The following is a 20,092-nucleotide window of genomic DNA, read 5'->3' on the forward strand; positions in this document are numbered from 1 at the left end:
TATAAAGAATACAATGATCAGGGGCGGGTCATAAGAGTGACCAAAAAAAATTTGACCATCATTTTATTTGTAGAATTCAAAAGTAGTCATATGTGAATTAATTTTACGTGAACAAAAATAGTGAATGTTTTTGTGGTCCCAACTTTTACGAGCCGCTACTGCATTTCATTATACAGGGTGATTCACTGGGATGACCTATTAGACATTTATGGAAAACTAATCATAATTTTGAGCTGAAAATTTTCATATTGTGGTTTGAGACAATGATCTTTCTCTCTAAAATATTGTCGTCAAAAAAGCGATCTGAAGATGCAATAATATACTGGGTGTGCCATTTGAAATAAGGAAGTAGTAGTCTGTTTCCGGTAAAACCGGAAGTTGTAGAGATCTGAAAATATTTTAGGGAGAATTCTCTCAATCCCCAATATCCAAATTTTCAGCTCAAAATTATGATTAGTTTTCCATGAACGTATAATAGGGTGTATCACTCTGTATAAGGAGAACCCTGATTGGATCCCTTAAGTAATGATTCATTATTGGAAAAATAAATCAACACAAAAGAATTTCGAGAAAAATATTTTTCATATAATTCTTGTTTTCCTCAGGGTTGAAAAACTCTCAAATGTAACTAAAATCCTTCAAAGGTATTGTTTTCCTTTAATAAATTGTAGCCACAAGAACACTGAGCCATTTTATAGGCTCATATTTCTTTTACTATATTCCATCACTTATTTATGTATTTTTCCAAGATTCTAAAGAGAAATCATAAATATTATCCTCTTTCAATCAAAGCGATGTCTATATTTAAGAAAATAGATAAAATCAATAAATCAACGATCCCAACATCGGAGGTTCTAAGAAACTCAGTACAATTCCACATAATTTAGAGTGGGGGGATTTATAATAAAACACTCTCGAGTCCAATTAGCCAGATTTATGATAAGATATAAAAGATTACTCCTTATTCAAAATTAGATAACTTTAATGATTGAAATGCATAATTGATAAAAAAATCGAACTGGAAGTTTTTTGGAAAATCCTAAATCCGAAAATACTCAATTCAAGATAAGTTCAACTTTGAATACTTCTCAGAATGTGCTGCAATAGTTCAAGCATTTGACAGGATGGAACAAAAACGATTAATTTGAAGTAAGGTTATTTCATGAAAAATTATTTGAATTATACAGGGTGTTCCTATAAACAAGAGCTGCGAATGCTTTGTTTATGAGGTACAGGGCGTTTCTTAGTCCTTCTTTTTGTGATGATTATACCAGTTTATCGAATCCTTACCACATATTGGGTAAAAAATAAGAACCAAAACTTGAAATTAATTTACTCATAACAGCTCACTAACTGGATCTTTATAATAATTTAGATTTTCCTGAGGATTACTTTAGAATCTAGGATTCTTTTTTCTTAACTACAAGTGGTTCACCAACAAAAGTTCTAGAGGAAAGTAGCGTGCACTGGAATATCTACGCCAAATTCAAGTTGAATATCTTTTGAAGTGAAGGTGCTATGAGAAGAAAACTTGAATTTTTCACTAAAATTGATATGTTATATATATTTCCAGAACAATATTCCTCAAAACTTTGAAAATCAACTAATTAATTCATTTTTATTTTCTGTTCACTTCACTATATCCGTTGAGAATTAACAGATCTCAAAAAATGTTTGGTAACTAAAATTTCTAATGATTGATAAAAGAGTGAAATTCAGGAATAACCAAGGGATTCGGTGGGACTCAGGTTCAACAAATTTGCATATGGTTAATCAACAAAATATTTATATAACGCGAATATTTTTCCCCAAAAATTCCAAAAACATTATAAAAATTATTAAACCACACTAAGCGTAAGAAACTAACCTCCTGTTAATAACCACTCATTAAATATTTAGAATCTCAAGATAATTGAAACAATTGAAATTTTACTTCATTTTAGTAATGAATTCGAATCACATTATAAAGTAATAAAACAAAATATACAATTATATATCGATTTTGTAAATTTAACATTGGATCAGATGTATCTAAATAAAGAATTATTTACATTTATACATAGAATCTTAAATCACTTATATACACTGGTTTCGCCTACAAAGTTTTTCTTGGACGTTTCTTGTCAGGTGGTGTAATCGGAGAAGCAGATCTTTTCTTTTTACACATGGCACATAGAAATACCTGAAATAAATTACTTCCGATAAAAATATGACGAAAAATCAATAGAACAGTTTTTAGCTCCTTCACAATACTCTCGATTTTATTTCTGAACATGACGGTGGAAATTTTTTTCTTTTAATCACTGGAAACCAACAGTGTTATCATCTAGATGTTGTACCTACCTACCTACTTAATCATCATGTTCGATTTCACTAATCTATTCACTGATGGACTGTTTCACGAAAACAGTTTTACTTACATCCTAATCTAATTTAATTAAAATGTGGTTGTCATACACTCGATGATTTTTCAATAACACTTTACAAATAAATGAATGAAGACAAAACAAGGAAAGAAACGACTTACTTCAGGAATATTGTTTTTCTTGATTCGAGCACAAGAAAGATGAATCCAGGTCAAGCATTCCAGACATTCTATCATTGGACGACCAGCAAATGGTTTACCACAAAAACACGTCACCAAATTAAATGATTCACTATCTTCATCTTCACTTTTTTTCTCCTTTTGACTACTACTTGCCAGTTCCGAGTTGATACTGCTTTCAGAACCATCTCTCTGAGGACTAGGAGTTGATTCACTATGAATTTCCTAAAAATTCTATAATTATAATCAAGCTAGAAACCATATAAAAGATAATATATCAACAGAAAAATTTCATTGTTCTCTTTGTCAGATTAGACGAAACAATTAGGTTATGCAAATTACCACATTATTTTTTCATTTATAAGAAGAAAGTGAGAAAAAGAGATATCACAAATTGTGTTTCAAAATAATGAGAACTTTTCCATAAACTTCAACCTTCTGATAAATCAAAAAAAAAAAAAATAGTGAAGTAACAAAAACAGATTCAAAGTTTACCTCTTAGTCCTTTCTTTCTAATGAAATTCAATAACTAAATAGTTTGTAATTAATTGATATTCAAACTGACAGATAAAAAGCTGATATGATGCTAAGTTTAGAGGATACCTAATTAGGTTTTGAACGAAGAGTTAATGCTTCAATACGATACTAATAATTTTTCACAAGAACTATTGTGATTCAACATGTAATCTTGTTTTGAAAATCACGAGAAAATACTTTCAACAAAGAGAAATTCACCAAAATGAAAGAACTAAATATGGTAAAACTTTGAGCAACACTTCAATCTGGATTGGACTCACCTCATTAACAAGTGCCTCATAATTTTCGTAATTCAATACAGTCGTACAAAATTCATAAAAATCTTCACTAGTCCTAGGACGTCGTATGTTATTGGGTGATTCCAGATCAATCTGAAAAGAGATAATGAGTTATAGCTGTTTTATTGGGAGAATGAAAGGAATGCAAAAGAAGAAATAGCAATTTAGCTAACTTACATTCTTATTTTCCGTAATCTCTGGTGGCACTGGAAACAATTCACGTATAAAAAATCACAAAATCTCTTTATAGGAAATAAGTTTTTATAAGATAAAAACATACTCACTGGATACCAATTGCTTGTGTGTCATATTTGATTTCCTAAATTAATATCAGGTTCGAAATTCATTAAGGAGCGTGAACCTATCTAAAATTCGATGAAATGCCAATAGTTTAGCTATATGTCCATAACTAATAATTAATATTAAAAAAAGGCTAAAATAAAATTGACTCAAATTCCTAAGCTTAGAAACTCTTCGAGTTCTGTGTTGTTTGTAGCAGCAGAAAGCAAGACATAGAATTTAAGTAATGAATGACCATATTATTAATTTCTTATCTGTGATTTAATACTTAAGTCGTTGATTTAACATCGAATAGATATAAGTAATAAATTATATTATTTATTTCATGTTTCATGAAATTAAATTACTAATAAACATAACACGAATATAATCTGAGGCTGATCAAAGGAATAAATACGTCTTCACTTTACGTTTGGAGTCATAGAAAAATGGAATACGATCATTCTTTACTTACATTTTCTTTTATTATCAGTTTATATACGACAAAATTATGCGTTTGAATAGTAAAGAAATTGTTTTTTTTTTAATTTATCTCGATGAAGTAGAAAAATTGTTTCTTTGAAATTAATTAGGGAGAAAAATTTAGCCTATGGCGCATTCACCAATATTTTAATATTCCACTCCATCATTTTAATAATTGAATAGAAGATAAATAAGTAATAAGATTGAATAACTGAATTGAATACTTATCTTACTTAAGACCTCCACGAAAAATCACATCTGTCTGAAGTTAAACACATTCATTTTTATTCAAATTAATCTTAATAGACGCCCTTCATTGATTGAATATTACCTTTTTTTAAAATCCGTGGGAAAGTCAGTATATTCACATTTTTTTCTCCTTTATCCCAAAAAGTGTAAAGGAAAGTCAATAGGTTCGTAGATTATCGTGTATAAATACATTTTTTAAATTTTTTTCAACGGTATTTACCGCTTTAGTACACGTAAAAATATTTAGGACAGTATGCGCGTGTAAATTTGAAAGGGACAAACAATAGACTGGTTTTTGTCTTATACTCCAATTCAAAATTTCATCCAATTTTTATTTCCATATACGACATACAATTCAAATCACATCAAGCTTTACCAATATTGTTCTAGTGGAAAATGCGACCTGCTTTTAATGAAAATCTTTGTATCAACAAATGAAATGTTACACATTTCATTCGTCCATACAAAGATTTTTAATTTTGTTGAAGATATTTTTGAATCATTTAGTGAGACTAAACGGAAATTTCAATAATATCCAAGTTGTTGATTGTTCTCAATTTATCCACTAGGAAGACTCCCACTGATTGCTAAAAATTAAGTATATTGTAGCTCAACCTTGTAGTCGAGAAAAATATAAAACTTTGAGCTTATTGATTCAGTTCAATTTATTATTCAACTAAGAGAAAAAATAATAGTTTAAAAAACAGGATATTTCTTCAGTATAGCTAACATTCTCCCATGCGAAACTTTATTGCATAGTGGCAGTAGCAATCTTAGTTTTTCGTATTTAATTTAATGGAGAAATAGTTACTATTGCTTATTAAGACACTTTGACACGGAAAATGTAAGCACCTAGGATTGATTTTCTAGCAATTTCGTTCTACTGATCTAATTATAACATTGAGCTGAAACAACCGAAATCTTACCAACGCAATTTTTTCAATTAGCGTAAAACATGGTTTGTAGTCATCGGAAACTACTGGTTAAGGTGCCAACCCCACCTCTAATTTAAATCTTCTCTACTATTGGTTACAAGTTTATCTTGCCACTCCTTCAATTTAGCAAAGTATATCATAGGTATATGTATATATATATATTTATAATAGGTTATATTAAGGGCTAAAACGTTAATGGCAATTATTTTCCTTTTTGTACTTTTTAATACATTCTGTTGTATTCAAGAATGTTTTTTTTATTAAAAAGACCCATATATTCCTTGTACCTAATAGTTAGAAAATTGTTATGTATACTTTTTTGTAGATATTTCTTTGAATTGCCAAAAAGGTATACATAGGACAGATAACTATAACCTGGAGTTTCTGATGAACACAACTTTGTTGTCGAAATGTACAGTAAACGTTACTTGAAAAATTCCGTGAACAAGATTGTGGATACTTCAGCTTTCAAGTATAGTAGCGAGCTCACAGAGAACTCGAATTATTTCATTATGATGGCAGATTAGATATTGATGCAACAAGCGTAATGCGTTTTTCCACAAATGGAAAGTACCATGTGTAAGAAAATATACTTGCCAGCTTTGTTGCATACAATATTTTTCCACAATTAGTATTATCATAAGGAATACTGAAACATTTCGAAATTAAAATACAATGTGTTTCCGTCTATAACCATCAAGTAGTTTCTCGCACAAGACAAATTGATGAGGTACGATTGTAGTACTCGAATAATTTTGCAACATCTACAATTAACTGTCAAATCTCCATCCATTAATATCTAGGTAAATTATAGACCAAGTAGATTTCCAAGGTATTATACTATCAATATTTGAAACACTATGAGGTTCCAATGTTTAGTCGTTTTTTTTCGTAATATACAAGCAATTCTATCGCCAGGTCAATAGAATTTCTAGTTACACTTTGTGTCAATAACCATTTTCTTCACTTATATTAATAAATAAAACCAACAATAACTAATAATTGATAATACACAGAAAGAATAATAGAAAAAATATATTTGAGGAAGAATACTGAATCAAGACAACTAATATCATCAAAAAAAGGATAAAAAAAAACCGAATTCAATAAATAATCCATATTCGCTAAAAATAAAAAAAACTCTCAAACAAAGCTGTAAAAATCGATTGATTGGGTTTGTTTTCAAGCTTTGTGCCTGCCAGCTTTAAAAGCTCCAAATTAAGATCTTTGGCTTTCTAGAAGGATTCGTAACAACGTAAATTTGTTCACCACTCACTGAAATCAAAGAATAACGCAAGATGGAACAGAAAATGGTAAATGTCACTTAATGTTCATCATCGATAATTTTCCATTGTGAATGGTATTCTGCTGTTCTTCATTACCATCAGAAACGTCTGTATGGATAATGAAGCCATTCACGTCAGGAGAGAGTCTTAGATGTTTTATGTCATTATTTTGACTCTTGTCACATGAGGATTTCCTAAAGTTAATTTTGTTGTTCTTAGTCTTTATAACATTAATACGATGAGCAAATGATTTGTTGTAATTAGACAATATATCATTCGCTATGTGTTGAGAATTTATAGCGGATAAGATATCTTTCCGCTGATTGATTAACTTTTGCTTAGAAATGACAATAGCTCCACCTATATTACGAGCACCATATGAAGGATATGATCCTAATTTCGGTCTAGTTTTATACATTTTAACAGTCAATTGTTCAGGGATGGTGAGGTAGAGTTGGTGTGAACATTCAGTTGGGGTTATAGGTTCCTCGGGAGTATCCACACATACCAAATCTTCTTTGATGATCTGAAAATTATTTCGTTATTATATGGTAGTAACTAATAATAATCTTATCAAATCCCAGAAAAGCATTTAAACTGGACCAGAAGCTTCTGCAAACTTGTTCAGTACATTTAACTGATTAACTCAAACTTGGTTACTCCTAGTTATGAGAGTGATGTTTTTCATTTCATTCTTGTGTTAGATATCAAACTAATCTATCTTATAACAGGCCAATTGAAAAGTCCCCGGTCTACCAAGTAAAACACATTTTTTTGACAAAACTCGATTTTATTACTCAACTTAGTTGCCTTCGAGAGCGATACAGCGATTATAGCGATCTTCCAACTTCAAATTTCTTTCCAGCCAGCATTCTTTTGAGGTCTGAGAACAGGAAAAAGTCGCTGGGAGCCAGATCTGGCGAAACAGCACCTTTTTTTTTATGGAGCCGTTTTTTAAAAATATCATGTTTTAAAAGATCTAATAACACTATATAATAATCGCTGTTGATGGTCTGACCCTTTTGAAGGTAATTAATTAATATTATACCTTGCGCATCCCAGAATACTGATGCCATAACCTTGCCAGCTGACTGTTGTATTTTTCCTCGCTTTGGATTCGGTTCATCGTGTGCAGTCCACTCAGCTGACTGTCGATTGGACTCTGGAGTGAAATAATGGAGCCATGTTTCATCCATTGTCACATATCGACGCAAAAATTCAGGTTTATTGCATTATTATCATCCACAAGTTGTTGCTTTTAATCGATTGTGAGCTCGCGCGGCACCCATTTTGCACACAGCTTTCTCATGTACAAATATCTGTGAATAATATGATGTACACGTTCAGATGATAATCTTCACAAAGTCTGCTATCTAGATCGACTTCACTTTACGGTCATTCAAAATTATTTTGTGTACTTTTTTGATTTTTTCGTCGGTGACGGCATCTTTTGGGCGTCCACTGCGTTCGTTCACTTCAGTGCTCATTTTACCTTGTTTAAACTTAGCATAACAATCAATGATGGTTGATTTTCCTGGTGCAGACCCAGGAAACTCTTCATCAAGTCAAGATTTTGCTTCAACTGTATTTTTTCCCTTCAAAAGTCAATATTTAATGAGCACACAAAATTCTGTTTTTTCAAATAACCAAAGTAGCTACACTCACAACGCAATGTATCTTACAAACTAATGGTCGGACTGCTGTCAAATTTTGACACGTATCATTTGTGAGTTTGATACTAACTAAAAATCATATGTATTTAATACTAGCACCACCATCTGTGCATCAGACCGGGGACTTTTCAAATGACCTAATAAACATATATATTTTTTTTCAAGGTTTCCAATTTCTGGGATATTGAACTTTTCAATATTCAGTGAAATGATCTTCACAAAATTCGCAGAAGGAAATTCCAAGGCAAGTACAGACCTGTAGAGGCGATAAAGCAGCTACGGGACTCATTGGCATAAATACTACTGGGACTGGAATTTCTTGGGAGTTTTCCTGAGTAAAGTAATCACAATCTACGTTCACAGTTTTGTTGTTGAGGACGAGAGCTTCATTAACCTGAAAAAATTAAAGTGATGTAATGTTCTCAGCATGGCAATATTTGAAATTGAATTTGAAAAAAACACTTTTCCTGTGTCCTACGACTTGAACAGTCCACTACAGTTGACTAAAGCATTTTCGGATTTTTCCGTTCACAGCTTCAAGAATATTTGCGATTTTATTCAACTATTACACTTTCTTATATTTGATGAGAGTTTTTATCTGGAGTTTTGATCTTCATAGGAACAAGTTTCGTTGAGAGTGGTTAAGGATAAGCTTTTTTCTTGAAATTGGTTCAAGAAGTCTACAAATTGGATTAATTCGTTTATTGCTTTCAGAAACTGTCTCAAAGTATACATAATACATTGGAAATATAGATGATACAGTTGACAATTGTGAAACATAAAACATTTATTTGAATCATTACAATTACTTCAATAGACACCAAACAATTCCCACTTCAACAAGCAAAAACTCTTTTGTCATGTTTACAACAATTCAACCATTTCTTTAGAAATGAAGATAACATATTTCTCAAATGTTTTTTACTTCTAGTATTCAAATAAACATTTATACTTACACTGGTATGATTAGAATACTTAATACTTCGCATTTGTTGATTTTTATTATCTTCGATTGGGGGGCCTGTGTGTGATTTTGGGTCCGATTCTTTGTGTGATTTTGAATATTTCTTTCTCTTACATTTGGAACTACTTGTGTGGGAATTTGAATTTGTGTGACTTAAGGTTTTACTGCTTGTTTGGTCCTGGGAATTTGCTGTTGTCTTGTCAAGAGTAGATGATTCGTTCAATGATGTATTATGTGTAGGTGGTAACGGTATATTTCCTACATCCTCCACCAGTTGGGAGGGTTTTGCTGACATAGGGCTTGCAGCGGCATCTATTGGTGGCAACTCGTTCACATTGACAATAAATATGGAATTCTGCCGTATCTCTGTTGTATTCAATTCTCCTAGGGGCGACACACCTTCTAGGCCGGTCTGTGGGAAAAAATAATATTAAACCAATCTTAAATAAAACTCTGTCAATCCCCTAATGCCAAAAATAAAAAAAAATATAGATTCTGATAGAAAAACGTGCAAAATCACAAAACCAAAAACAATTTCAAACAGAAAAAATTGAAATATATTACCAGGCAACCAGCCATAATGCACATTTGGATTCAAGAAGTTACCCATTTCGATGATGATGATTTATTTCTTCCAGCGTTGAGCTCTCTGAACTAAACTGATTGGAAACCGAAACCGCGAATATTATATACAAAATGGGTATCAACTTCGATTAGACCACCCATTGTCCTTCTTAGCATATGGAATGTTATCAATTTATCATTGAACAATTGAAATGACGTATCTTTCAACTGCAATATCTGTATATTCTAGAATTGCACCTGATAATGATAACAATATTAATTCTTGAGCGTTATCTATTTCTTTCAACAAAAACGTTGAAATAATCGAAATTTCCAAAGAAATTCAAGCGATATCAAAATATAATAAAAATTATCACACACCAGATATGCTTCAAAATTATTGATAGAAAATATTTTTAGGTGATGTCTAAACTCTCATTCTGAACAACAATACATTCAAGAAATATACAAGGACAAATGACATTAAAAAAAAAAACAATCCATGAAGACAAAATTATAGAAGTGGATGCAACAAAAGAAGGAATAAAATGAAATTCAACCAATGCAAAAAAAGATTGAAATGAAACTTGCATGCAATAAAAAAAAGACAAAAACAAATCAATTAATGCTTTAAAGGAAATGATATCCTCATTTGTACTGTATGTATTCAATAAACATTATTGGTTCCTGTTTTAATCTATTCATAAGTAATTGAAATAATTATTTTTTCATGTTGTACCCTTCAACTGGTATTCCCTCTATTTTTCCAGAAATAGATAGAAAGTTTTCCAAGAATAAATAACCCGTTTATCAAGACTGGAAAATGACTGAGCAATATCACCAGAACAGTATATCACTTCCAATTGTATAATGATATCACTATACAGACATTTTTTTTTATCAAATCAATATGAGATAAATATACAGCAAAATGAAAGAGGTATTTTTTTCACCTGCACACCATATTAGTCTTTCCTAAGTGACCTGGTGCAGTTGAGAAAGCTGTTTATTACAAAACAGGTATAACTTGTTTAAATTAATAACAAAAAATACCAATTACAATTTCCGGATAATAAATGGACAGTTCTTGAAAATCTGCTCCACAGTTTTAGGAATTTTTTAACAGGTTTACAAAGATTCGAATTTCACAACAAAAACTCTCCTTTTTTTTTTCTCCTTCAATCTACTTACAGGAAATAAAGGTGGAAGCGGCAGAGGTGACTTCTTTTTCGACTTGACTTTTTTCTTGAAATGTGGAGTATGTTGAGATTTTATTCTTACAGTGCAATTCTTATGCAGTAATACATCTTTAGGATTGAATACATGTTTACAATCTTTACAAGTACTAAATGATCTCTTCTCCATTTTGGGAATTATTCCATATAGAGAAACATCTTGTCGAGGTAGCAACTGAACGTTTTGTTCCACCATATCAACATTATTGCTTCCTGAAAGAGTAAAATATTCAATTTTTAAATACTAGTTAAAAAATTATCAATATATATTTGAGTGTTGTACCAGATGAGAATCATGTTGAACCATCTTTGGCTCAATAATATGAAATCAAATTAATATACGAGTCGTGACCAATCAGAAATGATGATGTCAAAATTATTGAAATTAATATTTTATTAAGAAATTCATAGTATAATTTTCCTTCTGAGATTTAGTGAGAATTTAGGTCATTTGTCGAAAATGTTAAGCTTCTAATGCTAACTCAACCTATTTTTTTTCTGATTTGAAAGCCCATTAACAGAAAGTTCTTCAAAACCTCCAAAATCATACAAGTTGAAACAATTCCAATTGAAATACAATTTACTGAGGTAATCATGTAAGTTTCTTTGAACAAACATGTGAAATAAATAGAATATGCAAATATAAAGTTGATATTTACAAAGTAAACACTATAGGGAAGAAGGATATAAAATAATATTATTAAAATTAATGGGGATGTGGCATTAAATAAAACGTAATTGAAGTACTTGGATTCTCAATAACACAAAAAAAAATTGGATAAAATACTTACCGATATCAATGTTTTCATTTTCTAAAATATCATTCCAACTAGTGAAGTGGAAATTCAAAGTATCAAAATAGGACTCGAATTCTTCCATAATTGTTTATTCAGAGGTTCGTCAGTTCCTCACCTAAATAATAATATATTTTTCCTAGAATACAATATTTTCATGACACTTCTCGTCTTCACAAAAAAACACCTTATGAAGATAAAACTAACCTATCAATAACTAAAATGTGAGTCATGCTGATGTTTAATATATTTATTGGGAAACATAGTTAAGTTGTAGCATTATTGTTGAAAATGAATTGAATTCATTACATTACATCTAAAAAAGGATGAATAACAAATACCAGGCATTCTCATTTTCTACAAATGAGAACTAGGAATGCATTGGAGATCACAGCTTTCAACCAGCTGTTTTTCTGTTTATTAGTGTCGTATTTAGTTTCTCTCTCTTCTTCCCTTCTCACAAGTGTAGAGGAAACGAATGGACTCTATGAATGATAACTAACCATCAAATAATTTTCGAGGAAAGAAAAATAATTTAAATTTGTTCAGTGAATAAATAAATTCGGTTTTTCAATAACTAAATAAATAGAGAACTCAAGACTTTGGCCACGAATTCTTGAAAAATTATATACACCTCACCCGAAAAATTTGGGTTTTTGATTAATGCAAATATGAAAAAGTATTCTTCTATTTTGCAAAAAAACTCGTTATTTTTCAATGAATAAAGGTTGTTTGTATTGGTAAAGTTAAAAATTGGAATCTTTAACGGCAGGCATCTTATTGTAAAGCTTAATTGATTCTAATCTAATTAATATCAATATTATCAATTATCCATTAGATTTTATATTATAATCGATTAGTATCTATTTGTCACCAAAATTTATTTATTCAAAATAACTTGCAACTCCCTTTTATGTTAAGACAGAACAGTGAATTGTGATCAATAAATAGGAGAAAACTAAAACTAGTATGAAAAATATCGTGAATCCCGCAATTTTTTTATAATATATTTTATTCCTGAATTTTTTCCTCCAATTTATCAAATAACTATTTCAGAATAGCGCATTCGCCAGTTTGTTGCGTGTGTATTTAGCTTTGCCTATATTTTCAAGGGTGAAAATTAAAATGTATGTAAAAAATATGATATGATCCTTCAGTCGATTAATCATTTGGTAAGAAATATAGGATACCTTTGCAAAATGTAACGAATTATATGGAGTTCAGAAGATTAAGGACGTGTTTGGTTTTGTAATTTTTCGCTTGAGCAAGGGATCAGTAGCGTATCCAAAGATTGAGTAAGGGGGTTACTGTTCACGTACGTTGAAGTAATAAAGTCAAGTATCGTGATTGACAAAAAATTTATGAGGTTGCTCCTTTTTGAAAAATTGATATAAGAGGAGCTTATCTATGATTCTAAGCCAAATATATTGTTTCAGCATATGTAGTTGTAATATTTGAATAATCCAACAAATCAAATTATTAACTAATGCAATTTCATACTTTTTAGTATTTGAAAAACCATATTTCGGTTTTTGCTGTGAAGGATTAGAATTAAATATGTTCAGGCATCATATTTAGGAAAGATTATTTTTTCATAACAAGGATTTATTAGCATATTTATGTATAGACACGAATGTTACAATCATATTATTTTTTTCTTATATGAAGAATAGGAAGTTTAATAATACCTAATTGTCAATTAGATACAACTAGAAAATTCTTCAGAACGAAATGTGTTGTTATCAACCCATTTCAATATTTCGGTAGGTGACGAACAATAAAAATTATCGCTAAGGTTTTTTTTTATTTGTTATCACATCACTATGTCGATAATGTTACGTTATTAAGGAATGGATTTTTTTAGAATGTTGAGGATTTAATCAGCAGGACATATGCGGATGATAATTTCTGTATTTCTTGCTACTCGAAGCCATGGCGTCTTCCAAAACGTAGGAAAACATGATCGACGTCCTGCCTCTTGGAGTTGCCCCCAAAATAAACTGAAACAGAATAGTTATTTATAATACAAGTGCAGAAGGCATTGATATTCTTCCACGAGTTCAAAATTCAAAAACGAGCCACGAAGTGGCGAGTTTTGGAATGAACGAGTGGTAGAATGAGCCTTCTGTACGAGTATTATACATTATTTTCTCCAATTCATTGCATTTTCATTGAAATCAATGAAATATTTCCATAAATATAATTTAGTGATTTTTGCATTGAAAAATGTTGGTTGGCAGAACTGATTTCTTTAAGGCAATTTGATGAATTGACAGATAAAGCCGTAGCGGAAAGTTCGGAGTGCCAACATAGAATAATAATATATAACCATGAAAACTGTGCGTTTCTGATATATTCTCGCACGATTTTGTTCTACAAGATGTGGAAGAATGAACGGAATAACCACAGAATTAGAGAAAAATAATTGAAACAGTTCATTCAGTCTGAAGATTTTATTATTCTGGACTGCCATAGGAAGGTTTCTTTCACAAAATTAAAATGTGTGACAGGTAGTGTACCTACACTCTCAAAGTTCATAACTTGTTGGTAAGAATTTTAAGGTATTTCACCTTTACCATAAACTTACATTGCTCTTCTGGAGGTGCATTGTCATTAATAGCTTGCTTGATCACAGAACATAAATGTCTCAGATAAATCCCAGCTTCTGGAAGACTGTTTGGAGGACAACTCACCACAGAAGCGGAGGTGCTGAGCATAGAGGTAGCTAAAACTCCAAAAAAAAATATTGCGACGAAGTTCAGATGCATTTTCGGCTGTTTCAATCTGAGGACAAATTAATTACAAGTTTTACTGATGAAGGAAACTCTAGGTGAATTCAGAGAATTGACAAAACATCGAAAAAAAAAGCATTAAGGTTAGGAGCTTTCGATTGCTTGTCCCTCCCTGCAAATAAAAATACCAGAACAAAGAACTCAATTATTTTTTCTTGGTGAAAGGTAGGTACAGAGCTGAATTTTCCGATAACTGAATTCATGGATGAACTTTATATACTCACAAAATTTGAGTTGAATGTAATGCATAGATTTTAAGATATCAAAATTAGAAGGAATGAAATATTCCAGTGAATTTTCTTTTACGGTGTGAATTGACACGTTTGTTGAAGCAGGTAGATTATCATATTAAAACCATAACTTTTTGATGTTTCACGTACACCGATGTTCGTAATATGGTACAGACGATGAAAAACCCTCCAAATTCAAAAATAAACTATAAAACCTTCAAAGATAACCATTTGGTTTTACAATTGCGGAAAATAAAGTAGACCTGTGCCACTGAGTCATAATTCTTTATTGGCACTTGAAGAAACATGAACTCATATGTGATATGGAAATTGACGTGATTCGATGTAGAATGTCTGCGATTAAAATGTTGAAAGAATACGACCAGTCTATAAATTTTGGCTTCCTAGTCGACAAAAGCAATTTTCAGATAATATAATAAGATGTTTCCCGACATACTTTCACTAAATACAGGGTGATTCACCGGGATGGCCTATTAGACGTTTATGGAAAACTAATCATAATTTTGAGCTAAAATTTGCATATTGGGGTTTGAGACAATGATGTTTCTCCCTGGAATATTTACAGATCTTTACAACTTTCGGTTTTACCGGAAACAGACTACTACTTCCTCATTTGAGATGGCACACCCAGTATATAATTGCATTATTAGAATATTAGATAGCTCTTTTGACGACAATTTTGGCAATATGCCATAGCTTGGGTAAAAACTCAACGGTTTATGAGTTAATGGGATTCTTATGAAAAAAATGGTGTCGATGGGGATTCACACTTTTTCGAGTATTTCGTCAGAAAAAACTTTTTTAGAAAATGTTTTTTTTCGATTCTGCAAATACGTAGATGAGACTGTTTGCGGTTTGGACCACAAATGTACAGGGTATTTATAAGAAGATCATGAACTTGAACAACTCAAATTCATCACAACTCGAGATTTTTAAATTAGAACCTATATTTTTTATTATTTCAGTCGATTGTACATACAAAGAAAGTGGAAGTGAATTCAGCAAACCCTATACCTAAAATAAATACTTTAAGAGTTATCAGTATTCATTTTAGATATAAGGTTTGCTTAAGTAACCCTCACTATTTTTGTACGTAGAATCGACTGAAATGAAAAAAAATTTAGGTTCTATTTTGAAAATCTTGAGTTTTGATGAATTTGAGTTTTCCAAAAAAAAATTTAGGTTCTATTTTGAAAATCTTGAGTTTTGATGAATTTGAGTTTTCCAAACAGTCTAATAATGCTGAGTATTTGCAGAATCGAAATGATGAAGTATTGTTTTTTCGAAAAAAACTTTTTCTGCCGAAAAATTAAATTGCCGAAATTGTCGTCAAAAAAGCGATCTAAAGATGCAATAATATCCTGGGTGTGCAGATTGAAATTAGGGAGTGGTAGCTTGTTTCCAGTTGTAGAGATCTGAAAATTTTTTAGGGAGAAAGAGCATATCAATGCTCTTTGCACATCAGTGCAAATTTTTAGCACAAAATTATGATTAGTTTTCCATAAACGTATAATAGGTCATCCCGGTGAATCACCCTGTATATTCTAGGACCATTCTCGGCTCAAAGTTGATTACAGACAATAAAATAAAGGTAAGTGATTCAAGAAATAACTGATATCCTTATTCCGTGTACAAATCAAAATGATCTTCCAATAAACCCTTGTAGCATGAAAGGGATTTAGGGTTCCTACGTTTACCAACATTTTTCGCGTCATTTTTACATTCGAATAAATAGATATGAATCGGCCTGTATCATTTTTATTGCGTTCGTGACAGGATTTGTATACTTGCCAATAATCCTTGTAAATGTTGCAGGTGTAACTACATGCACAATAATTGAACAGAAAGCTACGTGCTTTTTGAATGAATTGTTATGAAGCGAGCTTAGATTGTTTGTTTCAATTTTGTGTATTCTCTTCTTACTTGCTTTTTAATTTTATCCCGTCTTGTTAAACATTATTAGGTTAATTGAAAAGTCACAGATGGCGGAGCTAGTATTAAATCCATATGATTTATACTACTTTTGTTATTTGAAAAAAGATGGGAAAAAGAGAATATCGTGTGCTGATAAAATATTGCTTTTTGAAAATACAGTTGAAGCAAAATCTTGGCTTGATGAAGAGTTTCCGGGGTCTGCACTAGGAAAATCAACCATCATTGATCGGTATGCTAAGTTTAAACGTGGTGAAATGAGCACCGAAGACGGTGAACTCAGTGGACGCCCAAAAGAGGCTGTCACCGACGAAAAAATCAAAAAAGTTCATAAAATAATTTTGAAAACACAACAGTCAGATAGCAAGGTTATGGCATCAGTATTCTGGGATAGGCAAGGTATAATATTCATTGATTACCTCCAAAAGGGCCAGACCATCAACAGCGATTATTATATAGCGTTATAGGCTCGTTTAAAGGATGAAATCGTTAAAAAACGGCCTCATTTGAAGAAAAACGGTGCTGTTTAATCAATACAATGTGCCATGTCACAAATCAATGAAAACAATGGCAAAATTGCATGAATTGGGCTTCGAATTGTTTCTGCATCCCCCGTATTCGCCAGATCTGCCCCCCGGCGACTTTTTCCTGTTCTCAGACCTCAAAAGAATGCTCGCTGGAAAGAAATTCAGCGCCAATGAAGAAGTAATCGCCGAAACTGAGGCCTATTTTGAAGCGAAAGACAAATCGTACTACAAAAATGGTATCGAAAAGTTGGAAGATCGCTATAATCGCTGTATCGGTCTCGAAGGCAACTCTCGGAATAAATGAAAAAAATTTATATACAGGGTGATTCACCGGAATGGCCTAGTAGACGTTTATGGAAAACCAATCATAATTTTGAGCTGAAAGTTTGCATATTAGGGTTTTAGATAATTATGAATTATGAATACTTTGAGAGTTATCGAGTCCTCATCGCCACAATTTTTTTCATAAAAATCCCATTTACTTATGAAGCGTTGAGTTTTTACCGAAGGTATGGCATATTGCCGAAATTGTCATAAAAAAAGCTATCTAATGATGCAATAACATACTGGGTGGGCTATTTGAAATGAATAAGTAGTAGTCTGTTTCCGGTATAAACGGAAGTTGAATGAATAAAATCTCGAAATAAATGGAAAATGTTTATATATAAGGTGTCCCATCAAAAAAATGAAGTCGAAAAACTCAATATCTATGAAACGGATGGTATTTTTGAAAAACCGCTACTGCGGCTGAAAAACTGCTATGAAAAATATAGGTTGTCCGATTAAATAACTTAAACAATATACCCTAAAAATTTCAAATGCTTGCACATTCAAGAATTCACATGCACACATGCATATGGCGTGAAGAAAATCGAATTTGAAAAAAGCAAAGTACGTTGATTTTTCGATATGGATTTCAATCGAAGAACCTCTAGTAGCATTCAAGAATTAAATCATACAATCACGAAAAGGAAACATTTAGATAAATTACTTGAAGCTGTGGAGATCAGGATAAAACTCACACGTCTAAACAATTAGTCTTTATCAGCAGAGTTGCTTAAGCGACAATCGGTCGATTTTCGTGTAATGGAAGATTTAAATTGAATTCTGCTATCTTCAAGCTGATTTGTGGTAGCCTGGAACATTCTAGGGTGGATTTAGAGTCTTTTTTATTCAGAAACCACAACAAAAAAGTTGATGGCCGTAATATTTTTGTCTAAATCAAGACACAAAAATGCTATTAATTGAAATGATTTGTATGTTTGCGCATTCGCCATTTTGCAACTATATATTAAAGAATTATCCTTCTGAAATAAAATCGAAAATTCTGTAACGGAGTGCAAATTATCTTATATTGCAATCAATAAAACGAAATTTTCGAATATCTGAACATGTTTCAACTCATATACTTTCCAGAAACACAGCACAGATTGAACAGTTCAAATAAAATTTGGCAGGAATAAAGTAAATCTTTTCTAAACAATCACTTAGGAGGATGGAGAAAATGTTCTAGCACTATCAAAGATTTTCATTCAAAATAACATGCGATCAAAATTAATTTAAAACACAATAAAATAAGCAGAAAGTGCAATTTTTCGACAACTCGAATTTATTTGTAAACACAAGAAGCAAGAAATAATTAATTATGTTGATACATACTTTAAGATTTCAAAATAACAGAATGCATCACTATAAAAAAAATTAATTCAGGCATAAGCAGTAGGAGCAATTTTTCGACTGATTTTACGTAAAAAAAAACACAACAAGAAGTGGGAGATACCTTCTCTTCCAGGGAACACTGAAGCAGGAATGTAGTGCACCAAAACTACAGAATAAATGTTAGCGCCAAAGAAAATTTCTTATATATGCTGAAAGTGCGCCTACTATCTCCTACCCTCAAACTTGCGCGTGTCAAAACTCCATTCATGTCGTTCAAAAGTTATACTTTTCAGCCTTATTCGAAATGAAAAATATTATTGCCACGATTAATTTGGACACGGAAGAAAAAACAAACAATTTGAACTTGTTCTTTCTTGTAAAGGACTTCAATTTCTTTCAACAGGTCTCGAATTCTCCTAAAGGACCTGTTTCACAGGTTTGTTATCTAATAATGGAAGGAATAGGATGCCTCAAAGAACGCTTATAGGTAAATTCGATGTCGTGGAATGTTACGAAAGAATCTTAGGAAAAATGTTCATTCAATCCATTGAAATTAGTAGGTATACAAAGTGAAACTTCTAATGAATTGATGATTTAGGAAAAGTGAAAAATATGAAATTTTTCAATCAAAAATTCTATTTTGGTTTATTATTTTTACGAACTGATTAGAATACATGGTGATACGTGTATTATTTTGACAAAATATACAACAATACAACTGAAAATACATAATTGAAGAAAAAATAAATACAGGGATGGCCTATTAAACGTTTATGGAAAACTAATCATAAATTTGAGCTGAAAATTTGCATATTGGGGTTTGAGACAATGATCTTTCCCCCTTAAATATTTTCAGATCTCTACAACTTCCGGTTCTACCAGAAACAAGACTACTACTTCATTATTTCAAATGGCACACCCAGTATATTATTGCATCATTAGGAAGCTTTATTGACGAAAATTTCGGCAATATGCCATACCTTGGGTGAAAACTCAGAGGCTCATGAGTTAATGGCATTCTTATGAAAAAAAAGTTGCGATGAAGATTCACATTTTTTTGAATTTTTCGGCAGAAAAAACATTTTTCGAGAAATTTTTTTCCTTTTTCG

At 31.4% G+C, this 20,092-nt stretch overlaps 2 protein-coding genes across 2 annotated transcripts; both read right to left on the reverse strand.

The window, feature by feature from the left end:
• Positions 1-1,921: 1,921 nt before the first annotated feature.
• Positions 1,922-3,873, reverse strand: LOC123685640 (PHD finger protein 13-like). The gene is made up of 5 exons (XM_045625401.1): positions 3,645-3,873; positions 3,538-3,566; positions 3,343-3,453; positions 2,528-2,770; positions 1,922-2,182 (listed from the first exon to the last, which is right to left on the reverse strand). The coding sequence occupies exons 1-5, from the start codon at positions 3,667-3,669 to the stop codon at positions 2,096-2,098; spliced, it is 495 nt and encodes a 164-aa protein (XP_045481357.1). The 5' UTR covers positions 3,670-3,873; the 3' UTR covers positions 1,922-2,095.
• A 2,452-nt stretch (positions 3,874-6,325) lies between these two features.
• LOC123685638 lies at positions 6,326-12,246 on the reverse strand. Its single transcript, XM_045625399.1, has 6 exons — positions 12,030-12,246; positions 11,820-11,961; positions 10,985-11,241; positions 9,222-9,641; positions 8,522-8,659; positions 6,326-7,118 (listed from the first exon to the last, which is right to left on the reverse strand). Exons 2-6 carry the CDS (start codon positions 11,905-11,907, stop codon positions 6,627-6,629), a joined length of 1,395 nt encoding a protein of 464 aa, XP_045481355.1. The 5' UTR covers positions 11,908-11,961; positions 12,030-12,246; the 3' UTR covers positions 6,326-6,626.
• Positions 12,247-20,092: the final 7,846 nt, after the last annotated feature.

Source organism: Harmonia axyridis, chromosome X, assembly GCF_914767665.1.
Source record: "Harmonia axyridis chromosome X, icHarAxyr1.1, whole genome shotgun sequence".
In the NCBI taxonomy this organism is placed as follows: Eukaryota; Metazoa; Arthropoda; class Insecta; order Coleoptera; family Coccinellidae; genus Harmonia; species Harmonia axyridis.

What these genes read in the sequence shown, in the direction of transcription:
- LOC123685638 (XM_045625399.1), bottom strand. Translation starts at nt 11,907, where the DNA reads ATGGAAGAATTCGAGTCCTATTTTGATACTTTGAATTTCCACTTCACT. An exon ending in AAATGAAAACATTGATATCG is followed by an intron (nt 11,242 to 11,819) that starts GTAAGTATTTTA and finishes TTACTCTTTCAG; the next exon opens with GAAGCAATAATGTTGATATG. An exon ending in CTGCTTTATCGCCTCTACAG is followed by an intron (nt 7,119 to 8,521) that starts GTCTGTACTTGC and finishes AATAATTTTCAG; the next exon opens with ATCATCAAAGAAGATTTGGT.
- LOC123685640 (XM_045625401.1), bottom strand. Translation starts at nt 3,669, where the DNA reads ATGACACACAAGCAATTGGTATCCA. An exon ending in AGATTACGGAAAATAAGAAT is followed by an intron (nt 3,454 to 3,537) that starts GTAAGTTAGCTA and finishes ATCTCTTTTCAG; the next exon opens with ATTGATCTGGAATCACCCAA. An exon ending in ATGAGGCACTTGTTAATGAG is followed by an intron (nt 2,771 to 3,342) that starts GTGAGTCCAATC and finishes TAGAATTTTTAG; the next exon opens with GAAATTCATAGTGAATCAAC.